The sequence below is a fragment of the Bos grunniens genome, chromosome 12 (assembly GCF_055505025.1).
Source record: "Bos grunniens cultivar Pamir isolate PY7600 chromosome 12, Bosgru_T2T1.0, whole genome shotgun sequence".
In the NCBI taxonomy this organism is placed as follows: domain Eukaryota; kingdom Metazoa; phylum Chordata; class Mammalia; order Artiodactyla; family Bovidae; genus Bos; species Bos grunniens.
The window spans coordinates 72381289-72406154 of NC_141176.1; the positions used below are offsets into that span (position 1 = coordinate 72381289).

Below are 24866 nucleotides of genomic sequence, written 5' to 3' on the forward strand. Positions count from 1 at the left end.
TTTCCTAATGTTTTATTTGTCACGGAGTGAATCAGCTGCATCTAGTTTCATGGGGTGAGAAAATAGTGAAACATCTGTACATTATTTTTTTTTTTCACTTTCACATGCGGATATTATTTTTTTTAATTTTATTTTATTTTTAAACTTTACATAATTGTATTAGTTTTGCCAAATATCAAAATGAATCCGCCACAGGTATACATGTGTTCCCCATCCTGAACCCTCCTCCCTCCTCCCTTCCTATACCATCCCTCTGGGTCGTCCCAGTGCGCTAGACCCAAGCATCCAGTATCATGTATCGAACCTGGACTGGCGTCTCGTTTCTTACATGATATTTTACATGTTTCAATGTCATTCTCCCAAATCTTCCCACCCTCTCCCTCTCCCACAGAGTCCATAAGACTGTTCTATACATCAGTGTCTCTTTTGCTGTCTCGTACACTGGGTTATTGTTACCATCTTTCTAAATTCCATATATATGTGTTAGTATACTGTATTGATGTTTTTCCTTCTGGCTTACTTCACTCTGTATAATAGGCTCCAGTTTCATCCACCTCATTAAAACTGATTCAAAGGTATTCTTTTTAATGGCTGAGTAATACTCCATTGTGTATATGTACCACAGCTTTCTTATCCATTCATCTGCTGATGGACATCTAGGTTGCTTCCATGTCCTGGCTATTATAAACAGTGCTGCGATGAACATAGGGGCACACGTGTCTCTTTCCCTTCTGGTTTCCTCAGTGTGTATGCCCAGCAGTGGGATTGCTGGATCATAAGGCGGTTCTATTTCCAGTTTTTTAAGGAATCTCCACAGTGTTCTCCATAGTGGCTGTACTAGTTTGCATTCCCACCAACAGTGTAAGAGGGTTCCCTTTTCTCCACACCCTCTCCAGCATTTATTATTTGTAGACTTTTGGATCACAGCCATTCTGACTGGTGTGAAATGGTACCTCATAGTGGTTTTGATTTGCATTTCTCTGATAATGAGTGATGTTGAGCATCTTTTCATGTGTTTGTTAGCCATCTGTATGTCTTCTTTGGAGAAATGTCTATTTAGTTCCTTGGCCCATTTTTTATATGACTTTGTAAGGAAGGGAAACTGTACAAGGATGTGTCACACGTGTTCAAAGAGCATGATTAGATTCAGTTCAGTTCAGTCCCTCAGTCACTGGAAAAATGATTAGATTGGCTGAGGTTGAAGCAGCTGCTTGATTGGGGAATCCTGGTTGGCCGCTTGTGGCTGGTAGTTCCTAAGTTTTTTCTCGAATCTGAGTGCACTGATTCTGGCTTAGGTGTTGGTTTGTGGGCACAGACTACCAAGGCTTTAGAGTCACTCCGGCCTCATGGCCTCCTTGCTTAATTACTTTTACAGGTGGAATATTGAATTCCATTGGGAATTTCCTGAGTTTATGGGGGCAGTTGTAGAGACCAGGGAGATGCATCTCTCTGTCCAGGTCTGGTTCCCTATATGTCTTGTCCCACCTGGGACACATGATACTATGACAGTGGTCAGCAAATATTTGATGAGTGACTCTTATCTATATGCAGGTGTGCTTGTGCCCACCTCTCTGTCAAGTTTAGCTTTCTTTTCCAGAATATTCTTCCGAATTGACTGCTTTTTTACAATCCTACTTCTTATATGAGGCTTCTGTCAGTTTGCCTGTTGTCTAAAAGACTGTGCTGATCCTCCACCAGCTTCTGTACTTCTCGCTTCTCTGAGTGCCCACAGCAGTTATGCCCATGTCCTCCATTTTTAACACATGAGCCCACATTTCTTTCACATCCTCCAGCACCTAACACAGGGTTTGGCAGGGAACAGAATGCTCAGTTCTGTGTTGAGTTGACTGTACTAGATTTCTCAACAAGAATTCTAGACCCAAGGATCATTATTTTTTCCCCAAAATTATAATTTAAGACCAGATAACTTTTCCTGATTAATATTAGGTTGGTTTAATATTATTGACTGTAAATTAATTCCTCTCAAACTTTTTTATTTTAGGGCAAAATGGTGGAAAGGAGGACTTACACTGAGTTCCTGAAATCCGAGGTGGATATTTTTTCCCTTTTTGAGAAGGGGAATGAGCAGTCTGAACCATCTCCAGTTCCAGGAACTCCCACTCTGGTCTCTGAGTCTTTGGTTCAGTCTCTCCAGTCTCCCAGACCCTCACTGAAAGATGTGGCTCCAGAGCACCAAGATGTGAGTTTCTCACCCTGTAGTGTGCCGGGTCTGTCTGCTCTTGGTGGTCTCAGGGACCTTCAGTCTGCTCTGCTCATGTCTTCATTTGTCCCAAAGTAAACCATAAGGTTCCCAAAGTCTTGTTCCATGGAATTGGTTGAGTTAGAAGAGCATGAAGGGAGCAAGCCCTTAGGGAGTAGGATAGAGAATCTTATGGAGATCAGGAGTGGGTGCACTGCTGTGAATTTCTGGGTGAATGTGGCTCACACTGACTGAGAACTCTTCAGTTTACCTTAGTTACATCCTAGTCATGCTGGTGGCCCCCGGGTTCCCTTATGCATCCCGAGGCTTAATGTGAAGACCCTCTTAGACTGAGTCCTGCTGTGACCGCATTAAATCAGCTACTTTTCCTATATGTTGGAATATTCTGGCACTACAGCTGACTGGCTATATTATTTTGCCTCGGTGTCAGATGGTTTGTGATTAGGCCAGGAGGCCTGGTGGGCTGCCGTCTATGGGGTCGCACAAGAGTCGGACACAACTGAAGCGATTTAGCAGCAGCAGCAGCAGTGTGTGTAAAGGACCTGACTCACAGCAGACACTTTGTAAATAGTTCCCATCTTCCTTTCTTACCCTTCAACGCTGAGACCTACATTTTGTCCACCTTGAATCCCAGTGGCCAGCATAGAGCGCTGGACATCCTTGGTCCATGAGACTGTATAATCCATTCTGAGTCCTCCAGACAGAAGTACAAAAATGGACTAGATCGCCCTTAAAAACATCCACAGGTATTCCTCCATGTCCAAAGCTTCACTATCCAGACCCAGGGGCCTGGATGTTTCTGACTTCTGTTCAAATTAATCCCTCACATTCCGCACTCAGGAATCACTCTCTGAAATTTAGGAACCAAATAGATTTGGATCATATGCTTGTCCCTTGCCATCCAAACTCATATTAGTCCAACTCACTCTGTGAACTCAGTTTACTGTATTTGGCTAGTATTTTGAGCCCTTAGTATGTTGTATGTTCCTGTCATTGAGTGACACAGTCATCTGGAGGGATACACTAGCTCCATATCATTCTGTGTGTTATTTTGGAAGAAGCTTCTGCATTTATACTTGAATCAGGGAGGCTGTGCTTATGCTCAGAGTCTTGATCTACTTTAAGCAAAGCTACCCAAATGTGAATGACCTCATGCAAATGATGTTTCCTTATTTGTAATAGATTCCTAGGAGTAGAATGGCTGGGTCCAAAGGTAAATGCACACATGGTCTCACTAGATATTCCCACATTCTTCTCCAGAGGAGACAGGCCATCCTGCAGTCCTGCCAGTGCATGAAATGTGTCATTTTCTCCACAGCTTTGCAGTGGAGGACATTGTTGAACTTTTGAAATTTGGGGGTTCTTTATTTAAAATTTCATCTCTAACTGCCATTTTTCCCTTTCAGACTGGGAATATACAGGTTACACTACCTGTAGAGGACCATTTGGAAGGAAAAGTTGGTTTTAAGACCTATGAAAATTACTTTACAGCCAGTACTGGCTGGCCTGTCATCATCTTCCTTATTCTAGTAAACATCACAGCTCAGGTATGTAAGGGTGTGTATTCTGGTTTGTGCACTCAGCTTGATGTTTATGTACTATTTATACTGTATTTTGGAGAAGGCAATGGCACCCCACTCGAGTACTCTTGCCTGGAAAATCCCATGGATGGAGGACCCTGGAAGGCTGCAGTCCATGGGGTCTCTGAGGGTCGGACATGACTGAGTGACTTCACTTTCACTTTTCATTTTAATGCATTGGAGAAGGAAATGGCAACCCATTCTGGTGTTCTTGCCTGGAGAATCCCAGGGACGGGGTATCCTGGTGGGCTGCTGTCTATGGGGTCGCACAGAGTCAGACATGACTGAAGTGACTCAGCAGCAGCAGCAGCAGCATACTGTATTTTATAAATATTTTCAAATATGTGTATTAAGAGATTTGTCTCAAAGAACTGGCCCCTGAAGTTGTGAAATCTAGCTGGGTGAATGTGACATTGCTCTAAGGGCCTTTGACTGACTGGACGGGGCCACAACAGTGTTGAGGGTGATCTCCTCTATTGAAGTTCTCATGATGGATGTGAACCACATCCACAAAATAGCTTCAAGGCAACATCTAGACAAGTGTTTGGTGAATCACTGGAGACTGGCCTGGCCATGCTGACACAGAAGACTGACCATCACAGTACCTGTCAAGCTTTTTCCTTTGAAAAATCTCAGCATCTATATTGTTATCATTGCATTTTGTAGTCCACTTGGATTTGCTGTGAACTATGTTTTCTGTGGGGACCAAAATAAGTGAGGCTTACTGATGTGTGTACATGACAGGTTGTGTGGGAAAAGGGGATATGTTTTAGAGATATTAAAATGCAGCATGCCCTTCCCTGACCTGTGGTCATCTGGGGTGTGGGGTTTGATGCAGGCCTGAGCTGGAAGGACCGCCTCCATGTTCTGGAGCCTTTCCATCCCCAGCCTAGTGAGCGAGGTGTGAGGGCTCAGTAATGTCGGTGTCTGAGTGACTATCGTTTCCTGCTCCAGGTTGTCTACGTCCTGCAGGATTGGTGGCTTGCAGACTGGTGAGTGATTCCTGGTCTGACCCAAAGTGCTGCGAAATGTTTATGAAGCCTCACTTTCCCACAGGCAGGGGGGAGGTGGCGCTTGTTCAGCCTCCTCTTCTGACCCTCACGTAATTTCCTGAAGAAAAAGTAAACTTGATGGTGAAATGTGACCCTCCCATGGTGTTTCCCCATGTCTTACCCTTAAAAGCTTCTTCACAGACAATTTTGAGAACTGAAAGTTGTGATTCAAATCTTTAAAAGGGAGACAAACACAGAGCCTCATGACCTGGGAAACGCTTTTCAACATAAAACATTTCTCTGGAATCAAAGTATTTTTTTTAATTTAATTTTTGTGTAAATTCTTTTATATCTATAATGTAATACTTTTTTTTTCTTCCCTGTTCCATAGGGGGAATATACAAAGAGACCTGTATTTTAGGGTATATGGAAAAGAAGATATAATTTTCATCCTCGATCTGAACTGGTACTTTACAGTTTATTCAGGTAAAGTTGAATCTTCTAGTCCATTATATGAGAGTCTGAGGTGTTTACAATGAGGCTGTGTGAGTAACTAGGGCCTCCAGGAGTAGTTCAGTAAAGTCTTATGTGACTAAAAGTCTGAATTACATTTACACTGTGAATTAACTAGAATAATTATTTTTAAAATCTAGAAATCTAGAAGAAAGAGGTTGAATAAAGACTCTTAATTTACTGTGCACTGGGCTTTGGAAGTTAAACCAGGATTGCACATTATGAAAATCAGCCACTGGAAATATGTGGGTATTGTCTATTCTAATAAGTCACTTTAGCTAAATCTTGTATCATCGTATGAATGGGCAAGGAGATTAGAAAGGGATCCCCATCCTGTGGTTCAGAGTGTTCTAATTTCGTCTGAATAAATCCTGGCTTTTATTGATCTTACATGAAATTCTCTGGCAGCAAGGGTCCTGAAATGAAGGTGTTATTGCCTTGTCGGTATTCAGACTTCCACACTGCTCCTCTCTTGGGCTTCACTAATTACTTGAGAAGCTAAACAGGAAGTAATCCTGTGTGTGGGATTATTTTTTTTTAATTTTATTTTTTAATATAAATTTATTTATTTTAATTGGAGATTAATTACTTTCCAATATTGTATTGGTTTTGCCATATATCAACATGAATCTGCCATATATGGAATTTAGAAAGATGGTAATGATAACTCTGTATGCGAGACAGTGTGTGGGATTAGAATTCCTTCTCTTTCTTACCTTGAGATCACAGTGTTATCTCATCCCCAACTGTGTGATTGATTTAACATTTGGCTTGCCAGACTAATAAAATGACCCTCTCTATTCACAGGAGTGTTTAGAATTTATATAGCATTCATCTTCACCTAAAATTTTAAATATCTTCTTCCATTCATCTGTTGATGGACATCTAGATTGCTTCCATGTCTTAGCTTTTGTAAATAGTGCTGCTGTGAACCTTGAGGGCCATGTGTCATTTGGATTATGGTGTCCTCAGGATATTGCCCAGTAGTGGGCTTGCTGGGTCATGTGGTAGTTTTATTCCTAGTTTTTTAAAGAATCTTCATACTGTTCTCCATAGTGGCTGTATCAATGTACATTCCCACCAACAGTGTAAAAAGGTTTCCTTTTCTCCACACTCTCTCTGGCATTTATTGCTTGTAGATTTTTTGATGATGGCCATTCTGACTGGTGTGAAGTCCTACCTTGACGTAGTTTTGATCTACATATGGATGTGAGAGTTGGACTATCAAGATAGCTGAATGCTGAAGACTTGATGCTTTTGAACTGTGCTGTTGGAGAACACTCTTGAGAGTCCCTTGGACTGCAAGGAGATCCAACAGGTCCATCCTAAAGGAAATCAGTCCTAAATATTCATTGGAAGGACTCATGCTGAAGCTGAAGCTCCCATACTTTGGCCACCTGATGCGAAGAACTGACTTCTTGGAAAAGACCCTGATGCTGGGAAAGACTGATGGCAGGAGGAGAAGGGGATGACAGAGGATTAGATGGTTGGATGGCATCACCCACTTGAGAGACTTGAGTTTGATCAAGCTCCAGGATTTGGTGATGGACAGGGAAGCCTGGCAGCCTGCAGTCCATGGGGTCACAAAGAGTCAGACACAACTAAGTGACTGAACTGAATTGACCTGAAAAATTAAGTGATGTTGAACATTTTTTCATGTGCCTTTTGGCCATCTGTCTGTCTTCTTTGGAAAGTGTCTATTTAAGTCTTCTGCCCATTTTTTGATTTTTTTTGAGTTACATGAGCTGTTTGTATATTTTGGAAATTAATCCCTTGAAAATTGCTTGGTTTGCAGATATTTTTCTCATTATCAAGGTTGTCTTTTCATCTCATTTATGGAACATATATACACTGGCATATTTTTGTTATTCAGTTGCTAAATCATGTCTGACTCATTTTCAATCCCATGGACTGTAGCCTATCAGGCTCCTCTTCCATGTGGTTTCCTAGGCAAAAATACTAGAGTGAGTTGCCATTTCCTTCTCCAGGGGGTCTACCTGACCCAGGGATTGAATCTGCATACTCCATTGGCAGGCAGGTTCTTTACCACTGAGCCACCAGGGAAGCCCACACTGGAATATTACTCAACCATAAAAAGGAACAAAATTGGGTCATTTGTAGACATGGATGGACTTAGAGTCTGTCATACAGAGTGAAGTAAGTCAGAAAGAGAAAAAAATGCATAATTAACACATATATGTGGAATCTAGAAAAATGGTACAATATAGATGCTATTTGCAACAGTAGGAATAGAGACCACTGAGTTATTTCTGGTCTGACCCAAAGTGCTATGAAATCTACATGAAGCCTCACTTTCCCACAGGCAGGGGGGAGGTGGCACTTGTTCAGCCTCCTCTTATGACTGTCATGTAGTTTCTCTGAAGAAAAAGTAAACTTGATGGTGAATGTGATCCTCCCATGGTGTTTTCCCACGTCTTGCCCTTTAGCAGCTTATTCACAGATGATTTTGAGAACTGAAAGTCATGATTCAAATTTTTAAGAGGGAGACAAACACATGGCCTTGTGAGCTGGGAAATACTTTTCAGCATAAAATACGTTTCTTGAATCAAAGTATTTGTTAAATATTTGTGTAAATTCTCTTTATATATATAAAATTTAATAATTTTTAGATGTAAAAATGTAGAGGTAAAGAATAGATGGTTGACTCTGGTTAAGGGGGTAAGTTAGAAAATTAGGATTGACATATCTACACTACCATGTGTAAAACAAATATCTAGTGGGAAGTTGTTTTTGTATAGCTCAAGGAGCTCAGCTTGGTGATCTGTGGTGACCTAGAGGGGTGGAAATTGTGGTGGGGAAGGAGGTCCAAGAGAGAGCGGATATTTGTATACATGTAGCTGATTCACTTCCTTGTTCAGCAGAAACTAACACAACATTGTAAGACAGTTATACCCCAATTAAATTTTTTTTAATTTAAATATTCCCACAGTTTATTTTTGTGTATGGTGTTAGAAAGTGCTCTAGTTTCATTCTTTTACAAGTGGTTGACCAGTTTTCCCAGCACCACTTGTTAAAGAGATTGTCTTTAATCCATTGTATATTCTTGCCTCCTTTGTCAAAGATAAGGTGTCCATATGTGCGTGGATTTACCTCTGGGCTTTCTATTTTGTTCCACTGATCTATATTTCTGTCTTTGTGCCAGTACCATGCTGTCTTGATGACTATGGCTTTGTAGTAGAGACTGAAGTCAGGCAGGTTGATTCCTCCAGTTCATTCTTCTTTCTGAAGATAGCTTTGGCTATTCAAGGTTTTTTGTATTTCCATACAAATTGTGAAATCATTTGTTCTAGCTCTGTGAAGAATACCGTTGGTAGCTTGATAGGGATTGCATTGAATCTATAAATTGCTTTGGGTAGTATACTCATTTTCACTATATTGATTTTTCCAATCCATGAACATGGTATATTTCTCCATCTATTAGTGTCCTCTTTGATTTCTTTCACCAGTGTTTTATAGTTTTCTATATGTAGGTCTTTAGTTTCTTTAGGTAGTCCTAAGTATTTTATTCTTTTCGTTGCAATGGTGAATGGAATTATTTTCTTAATTTCACTTTCTATTTTCTCATTATTAGTGTATAGGAATGCAAGGGATTTCTGTGTGTTAATTTTATATCCTGCAACTTTACTATATTCATTGATTAGTTCTAGTAATTTTCTAGTGGAGTCTTTAGGGTTTTCTATGTAGAGGATCATGTCATCTGCAAAAATAAACTCAAAATGGATTAAAGATCTAAATGTAAGACCAAAAACTATAAAACTCCTAGAGGAGAACATAGGCAAAACACTCTCCGACATACATCACAGCAGGGTCCTCTATGACCCACCTCCTAGAATATTGGAAATAAAAGCAAAAATAAACAAATGGGACCTAATTAAACTTAAAAGCTTCTGCACAACAAAGGAAACTATAAGCAAGGTGAAAAGACAGCCTTCAGAATGGGAGAAAATAATAGCAAATGAAGCAACTGACAAACAACTAATCTCAAAAATATACAAGCAACTCCTACAGTTCAATTCCAGAAAAATAAATGACCCAATCAAAAAATGGGCCCAAGAACTAAATAGACATTTCTCCAAAGAAGACATACAGATGGCTAACAAACACATGAAAAGATGCTCAATATCACTCATTATCAGAGAAATGCAAATCAAAACCACTATGAGGTACCATTTCATGCCAGTCAGAATGGCTGTGATCCAAAAGTCTACAAGCAATAAATGCTGGAGGGGGTGCGGAGAAAAGGGAACCCTCTTACACTGTTGGTGGGAATGCAAACTAGTACAGCCACTATGGAGAACAGTGTGGAGATTCCTTAAAAAACTGGAAATAGAACTGCCTTATGATCCAGCAATCCCACTGCTGGGCATACACACTGAGGAACCAGAAGGGAAAGAGACACGTGTACCCCCAATGTTCATCGCAGCACTGTTTATAATAGCCAGGATATGGAAGCAACCTAGATGTCCATCAGCAGATGAATGGATAAGAAAGCTGTGGTACATATACACAATGGAGTATTACTCAGCCATTAAAAAGAGTACATTTGAATCAGTTCTAATGAGGTGGATGAAACTGGAGCCTATTATACAGAGTAAAATAAGCCAGAAAGAGAAACACCAATATAGTATACTAACGCATATATATGGAATTTAGAAAGATGGTAACAATAACCTTGTATACGAGACAGCAAAAGAGACCCTGATGTATAGAACAGTCTTGTGGACTCTGTGGGAGAGGGAGAGGGTGGGATGATTTGGGAGAATGGCACTGAAATATGTATAATATCATATATGAAATGAGTCGCCAGTCCAGGTTCGATGCACGATGCTGGATGCTTGGGGCTGGTGCACTGGGACGACCCAGAGGGATGGTATGGGGAGGGAGGAGGGAGGAGGGTTCAGGGTGGGGAACACATGTATACCTGTGGCAGATTCATTTTGATATATGACAAAACCAATACAATATTGTAAAGTTAAATAAATTTAAATTAAAAATAAAATATTAAAAAAATTAAAAACATAAATATTCCCACAGGAAATGTTTGTACAAGCTTTCTACAAAAAGTGATTCATATGAAAATCCACTCGTTGAAATTTGGTATTTATTTTATTGATCACTTGCTAAGAAACTTAAACCCATTGACTGTTTACCTTCTGAATTGGTTGATTATGTGGACTTAAAAAGGAGGAAGGGATTCTGTTACATATTCATATAGAATGGTAGGCAGCAAATGCCTGTTGATGGAATTCAGGAATTTGAGCAGCTTTCAGAATTTAAATAACACTGATGTGTCATCTAAATGGAAAAAAAGTACTTGATGGACTATTTATTATATTTACTCTATTTACCCACTCTACCATTGTGAGCAGGAGAGATGTTTGGAGGGCTGTTTTAATTCATAGCTGTCTGATGCATAGTAGTGATCATCTATGTCATGGAAAAGACATACATTTAAATGACGATATTTATTTACAAATGCTTTATGTTTCTATAAATCACATAGAGATTAGTTGCGAACTTAGATTAATTACCTCATGTCAAAATCTAATTTGTAGTTCCTTCCAGTTCAGTTGTTTAAGGGATGGTCCACTTACAACTTAACATGATCTTTTTGCACTCTTTAAAGCTACTTGGGCATAGAAGTAGCTACTTTATTATTTATTTTTAAAAGTTTTACTAATTTTTATTACAGTATAGTTGTAGCATAACCATGTTGTGTTACTTTCTGCTGTTCAGGAAAGTGAACCAGTTATACATATACATATATCCTCCCATTTTTTGATTTCTTTCCCATTTCGGTCACCACAGAGCACTGAATAGACTTCTCTGTGCTGTACAGTAGGTTCTCAAGTAGCAACTTTACATGAAAGTAAATAGACACTTACTTGTAATTAGATGTTTACAAGGAAATGCTAAGTCTTTTCTCTTGTTCCCTGTTAATTCATCTGTTGGCTGTAAGGCATACCAGAGTTTTAGATTATGGGACATATTTTAAGTAGTGATATTTGAAATGCGGGGAAAGGAAGATCAACTACTTTTTATCAGTTTAGTTCAGTCTCTCAGTTGTGTCCAATTCTTTGTGACCCAATGGACTGTAGCATGTCAGGCCTTCCAACATCAGGCCCTTTAGCATCACCAACTCCTGGAGTTTACTCAAACTCGTGTCCATTGAGTCAGTGATGGCATCCAACCATCTCATCCTCTGTCATGCGCTTCTCCTCCCACCTTCAATCTTTCCCAACATCAGGGTCTTTTCAAATGAGTCAGCTCTTCACATCAGGTGGCCAAAGAATTGGAGCTTCAGCTTTAGCATCAGTCCTTCCAATGAATATTCAGGACTGATATCCTTCAGGATGGACTGGTTGGATCTCCTTGCAGTCCAAGGGACTCTCAAGAGGCTTCTCCAACACCACAGTTCAAAAGCATTGAGTCTTAGGCATTAGCTTTCCTTTGGTCCAACTCTCACATCCATACATGACCAATGGAAAAACCATAGCCTTAATTAGATGGACCTTTGTTGGCAAAATAATGTCTCTGCTTTTTAATATGCTGTCTGGATTGGTCATTAGTTTTCTTTTAAGGAGTATGTGTCTTTTTATTTTGTGGCTGCAGTCACCATCTGCAGTGATTTTGGAGCCCCCCAATAAATAAAGTCTGCCACTATTTCCACTGTTTCCCCATCTATTTGCCATGAAGTGATGGGACTGGATGCCATGATCTTAGTTTTCTGAATGTTGAGCTTTAAGCCAACTTTTTCACTCTCCTCTTTCACTTTAATCAAAGAGGCTCTAGTTCTTCACTTTCTGCCATAAGGGTGGTGCCATCTGCATATCTGAGGTTATTGCTATTTCTCCTGGCAATCTTGATTCCAGCTTATGCTTCATCCAGCCCAGGATTTCTCATGATGTACTCTGCATATATGTTAAATAGGCCAGGTGACAATACACAGCCTTGACGTACTCCTTTCCGAATTTGGAACCAGTCTGTTGTTCCATGCCCAGTTTTTTGTTTTTTTTTTTAATTTTATTTTATTTTTAAACTTTACATAATTTTATTAGTTTTGCCAAATATCAAAATGAATCCGCCACAGGTATACATGTGTTCCCCATCCTGAACCCTCCTCCCTCCTCCCTCCCCATACCATCCCTCTGGGTCGTCCCAGTGCACCAGCCCCAAGCATCCAGCATCATGCATCGAACCTGGACTGGCATCTCATTTCATACATGATATTTTACATGTTTCAATGCCATTCTCCCAAATCTTCCCACCCTCCCCCTCTCCCACAGAGTCCATAAGATTGTTCTATACATCAGTGTCTCTTTTGCTGTCTCGTACACAGGGTTATTGTTACCATCTTTCTAAATTCCATATATATGCGTTAGTATACTGTATTGGTGTTTTTCCTTCTGGCTTACTTCACTCTGTATAATAGGCTCCAGTTTCATCCACCTCATTAAAACTGATTCAAAGGTATTCTTTTTAATGGCTGAGTAATACTCCATTGTGTATATGTAGCATAGCTCTCAAAAATATACAAACAACTCCTACAGCTCAACTCCAGAAAAATAAATGACCCAATCAAAAAATGGGCCAAAGCACTAAATAGACATTTCTCCAAAGAAGACATACAGATGGCTAACAAACACATGAAAAGATGCTCAATATCACTTATTATCAGAGAAATGCAAATCAAAACCACTATGAGGTACCATTTCACACCAGTCAGAATGGCTGTGATCCAAAAGTCTACAAATAATAAATGCTGGAGAGGGTGTGGAGAAAAGGGAACCCTCTTACACTGTTGGTGGGAATGCAAACTAGTACAGCCACTATGGAGAACACTGTGGAGATTCCTTAAAAAACTGGAAATAGAACCGCCTTATGATCCAGCAATCCCACTGCTGGGCATACACACTGAGGAAACCAGAAGGGAAAGAGACATGTGTACCCCAATGTTCATCGCAGCACTGTTTATAATAGCCAGGACATGGAAGCAACCTAGATGTCCATCAGCAGATGAATGGATAAGAAAGCCATGCCCAGTTTTAACTGTTGCTTCCTGAGCTGCATACAGATTTATCAGAAGGCAGGTCAGGTGGTCTTTTATTCCTATCTCTTTCAGAATTTTCCAGAGTTTATTGTGATCCATACAGTCAAAGGCCTTGGCATAGTCAATAAAGCAGAAATAGATGTTTTTCTGGAACTCTCTTGCTTTTTTGATGATTCCATGGGGGTGGCAATTTGATCTCTGATTTCTCTGCCTTTTCAAAACCAGCTTGAACATCTGGAATTTTATGGTTCACGTATTGCTGAAGCCTGGCTTGGAGAATTTTGAGCATAACTTTACACGCGTGTGAGATGAGTGTAATTGTGTGGTAGTTTGAGCATTCTTTGGCATTGCCTTTCTCAGGGATTGGAATGAAAACTGACATTTTCCAGTCCTGTGGCCACTGCCGAGATTTCCAAATTTGCTGGCATATTGAGTGCAGCACTTTCACAACATCATCTTTTAGGATTTGAAATAACTCAACTGGAATTAATTATCTTTTTTCTCCTGAGTTTTTATTAGGACTTTTAATTGAATTAGGAAAACCTAAAATGCGCCTGCAGTTTACACGATTTCCACCCTCCTCTGTGTTGTTTCTATTTCATGAGAAGAAAATAGTGTTTTTTATATTGTACTTTATAAATATATTTTGTGAAATCATTGAGCTCTTACACAATCCATTGTATATGTGTAGTTACATATATATATATATAAATTTATTGATTCTATATTCTATATATGTAAATTTATGTATAAATTTTACTTATAGAATAAAATACACAGTATCTTTATAAACTGCCTACCATGCTTTAGCATCATTGAGTATAAGGCAGAGATCTTGTGCTGAGTGATGTTTCTTTATTTCAGGGTTAATTGTATCTACCATCCTTTTTGGCATCATAAGATCTCTGTTGATATTCTATGTCCTTGTTAATTCTTCACAAACTTTGCACAACAAAATGTTGGAGTCCATTTTGAGAGCTCCGATATTGTTCTTCAATAGAAATCCTATAGGTAAGTCAGACACCAAGTTTTTCTATGTCTTAACACTTTTAATGCCTAATTATGTTTGACAGTTGAAAATGGAAGAGATGCTAGGACAAAAATCACTGTGCATGTTGATTAGTTTTATATAAAAAGTTTCATAGCTATTTTTTCCTACCAGAGGAAATCTGAATATAGGAGTGTATGAGCTTTTCTTGAAATTTATGTGTGTCTGTAACTGAATCAGAAATTGTCCTCAGAATAACAGTGCTTTATTTTATAGTAAGCAGGCAAAGAAAAAGCTATTAGAAAGAATGAAACAAAGAATCAAGACTTTTCCCCAAAGCAACATTTTAACAAGCTTTAGTTATAATCATCCATTCCTTTTTAAAATGGAAAGACCTTTAAGTTCTTAAGCTAGGGATGTGATTTTCTATAAACTCTTAATATAACTTTAATTTGAAAACATTTTTATTTTGAGAAGTCTATAATGAAAGGAAAAACCATGATTCCCTTAGCTGTTCGTTAGTTATTTGTGAATCATTATTTTCTGTATCTTGCATGGTGCACAATAGGACTTTTTTTTTTGTAATCCCTTACAATAAAGCCTTAATAGCCATTTGCTAAACTATATGCAAAATGAGATTAGCACAGTGCAGAATTTTATTTGTTAAAAAACAAATTAAAAGTTTTAATTCCTTCTGTGAATTATAGAGTTCAGCAGATCAATTCATCCAATATCCAAATAATCTTATAATCTGTTTTACTAGTGGTTCATCCTGGGTTCTGTTGAAGAAGTATAATATAAATGTTAGGTGAGTCCTAAACTGCTAATTTGGAGAAGGAAATGGCAACCCACTCTAGTGTTCTTGCCTGGAGAATCCCAGGGAGGGGGAGCCTGATGGGCTGCCATCTATGGGGTCGCACAGAGTTGGACATGACTGAAGTGACTTAGCAGTAGCAGCAGCAGTAAAGATAAATGAATGTATATTTTGCAGGATGGTTTAAGAGTCCATTTGTTGTGTGGCATATGAAACATCCAACAGATAATGATAACATGTTGAAATGTTTTTGACAAGTTGTTGGAATGTTGGCTGTGTTACATGGTGTTAAGCTAACATGGTGTTAAGAAGGACCTTCTTCCAGGAACATCTCTATAGGAGACAGGCTGTGTGTGTCTTTGTTTCATTGCCCATTCGTTTCTGGGACCACAGAGCTCTGACATGCGTTCATACTTTGAGGTTTACCTAAATGGTAATGGAAAATTAGTTAAAACAGAAGATCAGTTAAATGTATACATCCTCCTCAATAAAATCCACTCTCTAGTTTTGCAATGGACTTTTGGTTATATTTAAGTGGTCTTGTGGTATGTGGCAGGTGGATCTTCAGTGTTAAGGAAGAGTGTCCCTGAAGGTTTCCTAGTGGTTGCTTCCTCTACCTTGAGGCCTTTGACCTGTCTTACTTCAGAAAGTAGCCTCCTGACCTGGCTTCCTACAAAGGGTTAGTTCATCAGTGTACATGCCCACACTGTTCAGGTGGTTAGACTTGTGCTGAGGCCCAAGGTGTCTTTGTTTTTTTCCAAGTGATGATTGACAGGACCTGTCGAGGCAGGGATGAGGGCTAAAGGGAGGATAGGAATAAGCTCAGCATGGTCATCAACTAGCTGTGTGACCAAGGATAAAGCATGTAGATACTACTGGGCAGGCAAATCTCCAGGCAGGATGGTGCCATGGTTATAATTATGGATTCTAGAACCAGCTGTCTTGGTTCAGTCCTCTTGCTAATTACTAATAGCAGTAGCCAGTTAGAGTTACATTAATCTTTATGTATGTGCTAGTTATTTCATTTCTCTGTGTCTCGATTTTCTAACCTGTAAAATATGAGGATACTGTTAACACACTGGCAAAGACTAGAGGTTGCTTCAAGAAAATTAGAGATATGAAGGGAACATTTCAAGGAAAGATGGGCACAATAAAGGGCAGAAATGGTACAGACCCCACAGAAGCAGAAGATATTAAGAAAAGGTGGCAAGAATACACAGAAGAACTACACAAAATACACCTTCATGACCCAGATAACCATGATGGTGTGATCACTTACCTAGAGCCAGACTTCCTGGAGTCTGAAGTCAGATGGGTGTTAGGAAGCATCACTACAAAAAAACTAGTGCACAATGGAGTATTACTCAGCCATTAAAAAGAATACGTTTGAATCAGTTCTAATGAGGCGGATGAAACTGGAGCCTATTATACAGAGTGAAGTAAGTCAGAAAGAAAAACACCAATACAGTATACTAAAGCATATATATGGAATTTAGAAAGATGGTAACAATAACCCTGTGTACGAGACAGCAAAAGAGACACTGATGTATAGAACAGTCTTATGGACTCTGTGGGAGAGGGAGAGGGTGGGATGATTTGGGAGAATGGCATTGAAATATGTATAATATCATATATGGAACAAGTCGCCAGTCCAGGTTCGATACACGATACTGGATGTTTGGGGCTGGTGTACTGGGACGACCCAGAGGGATGGTATGGGGAGGGAGGAGGGAGGAGGGTTCAGGATGGGGAACACATGTATACCTGTGGCAGATTCATTTCGATATTTGGCAAAACCAATACAATATTGCAAAGTTTAAAAATAAAATAAAATTAAAAAAATAAAACTAAAAAAAAAAAAAGCTAGTGCAGTTGATGGAGTTAGCTGAATTACTTCAAATTCTAAAAGATGCTCCTGTTAAAGTGCTGCAGTCAGTATGCCAGCAAATTTGGAAAACTGTGGAAGTGGCCACAGGACTGGAAAAAGTCAGTTTTCATTCCAATCCCAAAGAAAGGCAATGCTAAAGAATGTTCAAACTATTGCACAATTGCACTGATCTCTCACGCTAGCAAAACAATGCTCAAAAAACTCCAAGTGATGCTTCAACAGTACCTGAATCGAGAAATTCCAGATATTCAAGCTGGTTTTAGAAAAGGCAGAGGAACCAGAGATCAAGCTGCCAACATCTGTTGGATCATCAAAAAGGCAAGAGAGTTCCATAAAAATATCTACTTCTGCTTTATTGACTATGCCAAGGCCTTCGACTGTGTGGATCACAATAAACTCTGGAAAATTCTGAAAGAGATGGGATTACCAGACCACCTGACCTGCCTCCTAAGAAACCTGTATGCAGATCAAGAAGCAATAGTTAGACCTGGACATGAAACAATGGATAGGTTCCAAGTTCGGAAAGGAGTACGTCAAGGCTGTATATTGTCACCTTGCTTATTTAACTTATATGCAGAGTACATCATGTGAAATCCTGGGCTGGATGAAGCTCAAGCCAGAATCAAGATTGCCAGGAAAAATATCAATAACCTTAGATATGCAGATGACACCACCATTATGGCAGAAAGCAAAGAGGAACTGAGGAGCCTCTTGATGAAAGTGAAAGAGGAGAGTGAAACAGCTGAGTTAAAACTCAACATTTGGAAAACTAAAATCATGACATCTGGTCCCATCATTTCATGGCAGATAAGTGGGGAAACAGTGGAAAGAATGAGAGACTTTGTTTTCTTGGGCTCCAAAATCATTGCAGATGGTGACTGCAGCCATGAAATTAAAAGACGCTTGCTCCTTGGAAGAAAAGCTATGACCAATCTAGACAGCATATTAAAAAGCAGAGACATTACTTTGCTGACAGAAGTCCATGTGGTCAAAGCTATGGTTTTTCCAGTAGTCATGAATGGATGTGAGAGTAGGGCCATAGGAAAGCTAGTGCCGAAGACTTGATACTTTTGAACTGTGGTGTTGGAGAAGACTCTTGGGAGTCCCTTGGACCTCAAGGAGATCCAACCAGTCCATCCTAAAGGAAATCAGTCCTGAATATTCACTGGAAGGACTGATGCTGAAGCTCCAATACTTTGGCCACCTGAAGTGAAGAGCTGACTCATTTGAAAAGACCCTGATGTTGGGAAAGATTGAAGGTGGGAGGAGAGGGGGACGACAGAGGATGAGATGGTTGGATGTTATTATTGACTTGATGGACATGAGTTTGAGCAAGCTCTGGGAGTTGATGATGGACAGGGAGGCCTGGCGTGCTGCAGTCCATAGAGTTGCAAAGAGTCATATATGACTGAGCAGCTGAATTGAACTGACTGATTCACACACTTGTGAATATCTCAGTACTGTGGGCATTAAACAGATTAATACATTTGCAACACTTAGCACATGGGCAATGCCTAAGGAACCTTAGCAAGGATGATGACATGGTGTCTGGGAACTTCGTCTCCTGTGAAAGGGAAGTAACTGCTTCTCTTTCCTGTTCCACAAGACTCTAATGATAGTTAAATAAGACTGTTGAGGTCAGCATCATGTGTAGATTTACTCAGCACATGTTGTTTGGTCCAGGCAGGAGCAGAGTATAGGATAATAAACTGCGGAGGGCCACACAGATCTCATCTTATTATGAAGCTGTAATGAGGAAATGATTGGAGGAGTCTGTGCTTTTATGGTTGTGAAGTTGCTCCACTTTTGTCAGTTAATTTGAAAACTACAGTCATGAAGTTGGGAGTATCAAGTGGGACTGGATTTCTGTTCTCAAAGCCTTTGATTGTTCATGACCACAGTTAACCAGACTCTTTTGTATTCAATACCTGTGGGTATCTCCAGATGCTGACTTATTTTTCAAGGATTTGGGATGAAGTTTAAATCTTCAAGGTTACTAATCCTAGAGCAGATAGCACACTCGGGTATATCTTGTCTCCCCTCCTGTGTCTATTAACATGACTTCATTCCTTCAAGAAAATAGAAGCCCAAATGAGTACTGCAAAGATCGACCTAGTTTGTACAAAAGGTGTAGGGGCCATAAATTAATTACTCTTTTAGTGGTAGGTATATTAAATTGAACACTTTCCTGTGATTATTTTCAGAAGTGGAATTTGCAATAGATTATTTATGATGGACTTTGTTTCTGGCATGTTTTGTCATGAAGAGAAAACCACATATAGTAGTGTTACTTGTTACCAATTTCAAGCTTGTTCTGCTTGCCTCATGACAGCCCAGTAAGTCTTACAGACGAGGTGTGGAGGCAAGGAATAACAACTTTATTTGGAAAGCTGGCAGACTGCGAAGATGGCAAACTAATGTCTCAAAATAACAATCTTATTGGGGTCTGGATGCCAGGTTCTTTTATAGAACAAAGAGGAAAGCAGGCAAGGAAGTCAAGTCAGAATGCCATTTATCTTGGAAAATTGGAGAGGGATGTGTTCATTTCTTCTTTGCTGCAGCCATTCACAAGTGGCCAAGGTCAGACTTTCTCTCTGTGAGCAGAAAAAAGCCACTTTAGTTTAACATTTAGGCAGAGAAGTAGGATTCCTCAACAAAAGCGATGAGTAGCAAAAGCCAAAGTCAAAGAGATCCAACATGCAGTCAAAACCGGCTCCTCCCTGTTACAGTTCCTCTGATCTGCATCTCCACTGTCTGGGGCCAGTGTCCTGTGCTTTCTCATCCTGAGTCTCCTCAGGGTGCACCACCCTTGCAGGGGTGTCTGCAGAGTCCTGATGGCTGCAGCATCCTTTGTTTACTGATGTGACAGGTGGCATTTTTAGTTCACACCAAATATTTACTAGAAATTAGTTATCATCATCTAACCTTACAGCCTTTAGGATATACTGTTGTTGTGGATTCTGAGAAGGGAAATAAAATCAAGGGTTATAAGTAATCCTTAGTCATTTAGTAATATTTCTGTTTTCCTGCCTACATCCCTCTGGTCTTCTTAGATGCTTATTCACAAATCTATGTTTGTCACACCTGGCACATCTAATGAAAATAATGGCTTACTACCCGAGTATTAAACTCACACTTGGAAATGGCTGGAATCGACAATTTCCCAAAATGTGAGGGGATGTGAACCATCTGGAGGGAAAAAAATTACAGAGAAGTTATGTTTATTTAAAAAGTATCATGGCAAAATTAATCTTGATAACTAAAGCAAAATTAGTGTAACAATCAGGATTGACTTAAATATTTTGCAGGTGTTTATTACTGACTTAGCACTTGGAGTGAGTCTTAGATAAGAGATCTAAAATGAGGGAACATTCTAAAATCCACCAACCCTTTCCAGTACTGCCACAAGATTTCCCCCATTCTTTTGAAAATCAGGGCTCAATTTCAACTCCCCACCCACTGACATTTGGTGATATTTTTGTTTCTATTTAGGTGTCATCCTATTTTCTCTTTATTTTTACCACTTACATCACCTTAAATCATTTTATGTGAATTTGTGATATGTTAAATTTGCTGGTGTTGTTTAGTCACTAAGTCATGTCTGACCCTTTTGTGTCCCCATGGACTGTAGCTCACTAGGCTCCTCTCTCCATGGGATTTTGCAGCCAAGAATACTGGAGTGGGTAGTCATTTTATTCTCCAGATGATCTTCCTAACCTAGGGATTAAACCCATGTCCCCTGCATTGGCAGGCAGATTCTTATCCACTGTACCACCAGGGAAGCCCCTAAATACATATGCTTTAAAAAATATTGTTTTGATTATTTCATGAATAGTTTCTCCTACCTGAAGAAATGAGTAATTTTTTATATCTTGTTCTTGCAGGAAGAATTTTAAATCGTTTTTCGAAAGACATAGGTCAAATGGATGACTTACTGCCCTTGACGTTTCTTGATTTCATCCAGGTAACGTAGCAGTCCTGTCAGAGCTCTCACAGGGAAAAGCAGGTGCCTGTTTCTCAAGGCCTTTTCACAGGGGCTGAGAGTGGGCCTTTCAAACTGGTGATGTGTCCTGTTATCTTCAGTAAGAGGCTGTGTTTGTAAGAGAGAGGTATGGCTGTGATTGGGAGTCTGAGTTAACATGAGTAACACCTGGGCAGGAGTGGCTACACAGTTACGTCAAGGTTGGTCTGAAGCAGCGGCATGCAGGGTAAGTGGTTCTCCCTCTGCCTTCCAGGTATTTGGTGTGGATTCCCTTTACTGTGAGCACATTTCATAACAGAGAGACAATCATCTCTCACAGAAAGATAGCCTTGATAAACTAAATTATGCATCGTACTGGCCTTCCCAGGGGGCTCAGTGGTAAAGAAGTTTCCTGTGAATACAGGAAACACAAGAGACAAGAGTCAGTCCTTGGGTGAAGAAGATCCCCTGGAGAAGGAAATGGCAACCTACTCCAGTATTCTTGCCTGGAAAATTCCATGGACAGAGGAGCCTGGCAGGCTGTAGTCTATGGTGTTTCAGGGACTCAGACATGACTGAGCACCAGCACGATGCATTGTATTACCACAGAGGGCACATATTAACTGCACGGTTTTGTTTGGATAAAGCCATATGTGGTTACTTACAAAGAAAAGATTGGTAAAAATAAGTTGAAAATAATACTTTAGCAAGGACAATGTTGTTGTTTAGTCACTAAGTTGTGTAAAACTCTTTTGTGACCCCAGGGACTACAGCCCTGCAGGCTCCCCTGTCCATGGGATTTCTAAGGCAAGGGTACTCGAGTGAGTTGCCATTGCCTATGGGATCTTCCTGACCCAGGGATCAAACCTGTGTTTCCTTTATTGGCAGGTGAATTCTTTACCACTGAGCCACCTGGGAGGTCCAACAAGGACGACAGAGAGCAGTTATTGAGGGTACAAAGCCTTTAAGCCAGTAATTTGATTCCGGGATCAAAGTTATCTCAGAAAATGTCCTTTGTTTTTGTAGGCTTTTTTCCTTTTCACGGGTTGATTGCTGTGCCTTGAGATGTCTTAAAGAAAGGAGAGAGAGAGAGAGAGACCTATGGAATACCTTCTATCCAGCCTCTCTTTTGTCTGTGAACTTGAGGTTCTAAAGAATGATGTTGTGTCATCTCTGCTCTCATCTCATTTAGTATTGTTGCTCACATGGGCTGTTTTTTTCTGTTATTTAATTCTACTTTTCAGTGATTAAGTTTGCAGGGAATTTTCCTTTTCTTCCCCAGTGTTAATTTTGGAAATTAAATGGATTATGAAGGACTGCACACAGAAATGCAGCAGTGAACTTCTCAGTGCAGACAGCATAGCCTGTGGGCAAGGCTTCCACTGTTACCAATGTGAACAAAGCTGAGAGGCAGAGGCAGAGGACTTGTACTGCAAATTTGTCTGATAGTTTTCTGTTTTGCAAACTTATTTTATAAATGTGTCCTGCTGGGTTTAACTATGTAATTTATTCCCAGAAACAATTTTTTCCTAAAAACAGTGTCACATTTTAACAGTGATGGTGAATTACTTTGAAAAGATTTTGTGAAAGGTTCTGTTTCTTTGCTATGGCAAGGTAGGCCAAGGTTGGGTTTCTGCCATGTACTTAGCTCATGGTTAGTTAGTGGTCATATCAGAATTGTTACATATTTTTGCACGACAGATAGAGACAAGGATAGATGCTACCTGATTTCAGTAGGAAACATTCTCATTAAAGAGGAAAGAAAAGTCTAGTCTTGCTGATTTGCAACCCCAGCTCTGCCACTTGTAGTTCAATTATCTTGAAGTTGAAGGTGGAGGTGTCCCGTAGGTCATTGGAAGTAAGAGTCTGGTGTTTGAGGAGGAGATCTGGGATGAGCATGGAGCCTGTGTACCCTTCACTGAGCTGTAGTAGATGAATCTGTGAGGATAAGATAGCCCAGAGAGAGGGAAGCATTTTTAGGGGCCAAGATAAGAAGACTTGATATCAGAGAGTAAGTAGAGAAAGAAAGGGGAGGAGAGGAGACTCAGTGAATAGCAAAGGAAGAAGAAGGAAGTAGGAGGGTTCAGGATGGGGAACACATGTATACCTGTGGCGGATTCATTTTGATATTTGGCAAAACTAATACAATTATGTTAAGTTTAAAAATAAAATAAAATTAGGAAAAAAAAGATTAAATGAGATAAATTAAAAAAAAAAAAAAAAGGAAGGAAGTAGGTTGGTGAATCAAGAAAGGACAGGTCTGCTCAATGCAAATGAAAAGTGAGTCCATGGAAAGTTGGTTGATTTGGAGTCAGGAGATGTCAGTGACCCGAGAAGCAGGTTTCAGATGTGAGGAGGCCAGAGTGCAAAGGGCTGAGAATCCAGGAGGTGTGAAGGGAGTTGAAGTGAAGACAGGCTACTCCTGGAAGGAGTTTGACTGAAGCAGGAGAGAGACCCATCTGGAATGTAGGGTCTGAGGAGGTGTTGCTGGTTGTTCGGGTGTACAGTTTGTGAGTTGGGTGTGTGTGTGAGGTGGTGGGTGGTATTTCCCTCTCTCCCTACTTCTCTTCAACAAGCAGGGGTTAGAGTTGAGGCCCTGATGTACAGGGGTGAGTCAGGCATGAAGCCCTCTCCTCATGGGTCTCCTCCAGCTCCCCCAGGGAAGGAAGACATCCAGAAACTCACCCCTTGCTCCTTGGGAATCCTAATTGTGGGAGCCCTGTGGAGGAAGTCCTGGAAGGCAAACTGGATGTGAGGGCTGGGGGCAGTTAGGAAGCCTGGTCCAGGAGGTGGGCGGAGCTTCCAGGAGGTGACCTTTGATCCCAGATGAGAAGGAAAGGCTGCTGCTGTGGATGCTGGGGCTGGAGGTGCTGCTGGTTCCTGAATGGGAGCCAGTTTTTCTCTCACCAGCTGAGAAGAGGAAGGGAAGGGGCTGGAAGGAGGCTGTTGAGTTTTGTTTTAAAGGATACAGTTCATGCCAAGAGTTTCCAAACTCATTTTTGATGATTCTGTTTATCCTTGGTGTATTTGATAAACCTTGGAAGATTCTTGATCATTTTAATTTTTATTACTTCTAAAGAGTCCAATTTCGATAAGCATCTCTGAGTATCAGTTCCCTGCTTTGTAAATGGAGAGCATAATCCCTCCTTGTATTGATGTAAGAATGAGATTACATAAAGCCTGTGAAATACTTGAGGTTGGGACTCATGGCAAGTCTTATAAAATGTCTTTTGTAATTGATATTTGAGAACATGGGGTGACCATCTCTTCTTTGCTTGTTGACTAGTTTTAGAGAACTGTGGAACTTCTGTGTTATGAGAAAACTTGTCATGGCCTCTAGCAATAAAGCAATGTCTTATTTTTCAATTTTTTTGTTTGTACAGGCTTTTAAACAAGACCTTTAACATTTTCACAAGCATTATTTTCTTTTCTTTGCTGCTTTTTTGAATATTTCATTTACAATTCATTTAGATGCCATTGCGGCTTGTCATAAACAGCTGCTCACAGCACAGTATCCTTTTGGAGAATGAAAGGTGCTCATGAGACTCCCTTCTATAGGTAGTGGTCCTCTGCCTTAGTCATTCTGACATCCTAACCAGGCTTCTTGCTTCCACCAAGAATGCCAGACTGGAGTGGACACAGTTGAATTTCCTGAGATTCATGAGTTTACAAAATCTAGATTTGTCCTTCAATTGGTATCAATATACCAGTTCATGGTGCATGAAATAGGAAATGTCAAATTGTTCTCTTGGGACTATATTGAATAATCTGGTTTCATATTGTTGATTCAGAGGTGCATCATTTTGTCCCTACAGTTCAGTCACTCAGTCATGTCCAA

The 24866-nt window shown here is 40.1% G+C and overlaps 1 protein-coding gene and 1 long non-coding RNA gene across 2 annotated transcripts in view; one reads left to right on the forward strand and one right to left on the reverse strand.

Annotated features, from left to right (window-relative positions):
* Positions 1–23056, forward strand: part of LOC147361883 (ATP-binding cassette sub-family C member 4-like) — a 228636-nt gene extending 205580 nt beyond the window's left edge. The window contains exons 17-20 of the mRNA XM_086328631.1: positions 4756–4793; positions 5185–5279; positions 14242–14388; positions 20952–23056. Of these exons, the coding sequence (XP_086184757.1) occupies positions 4756–4793; positions 5185–5279; positions 14242–14388; positions 20952–21040 (369 nt within the window). The 3' untranslated portion in view covers positions 21041–23056. The remainder of the gene's footprint in view (positions 1–4755; positions 4794–5184; positions 5280–14241; positions 14389–20951) is intronic.
* On the reverse strand, positions 19423–20262 carry LOC147361884 (uncharacterized). The gene is made up of 2 exons (XR_015137691.1): positions 20202–20262; positions 19423–19661 (listed from the first exon to the last, which is right to left on the reverse strand). It is a non-coding gene; the product is annotated as an uncharacterized LOC147361884 (long non-coding RNA).
* Positions 23057–24866: the final 1810 nt, after the last annotated feature.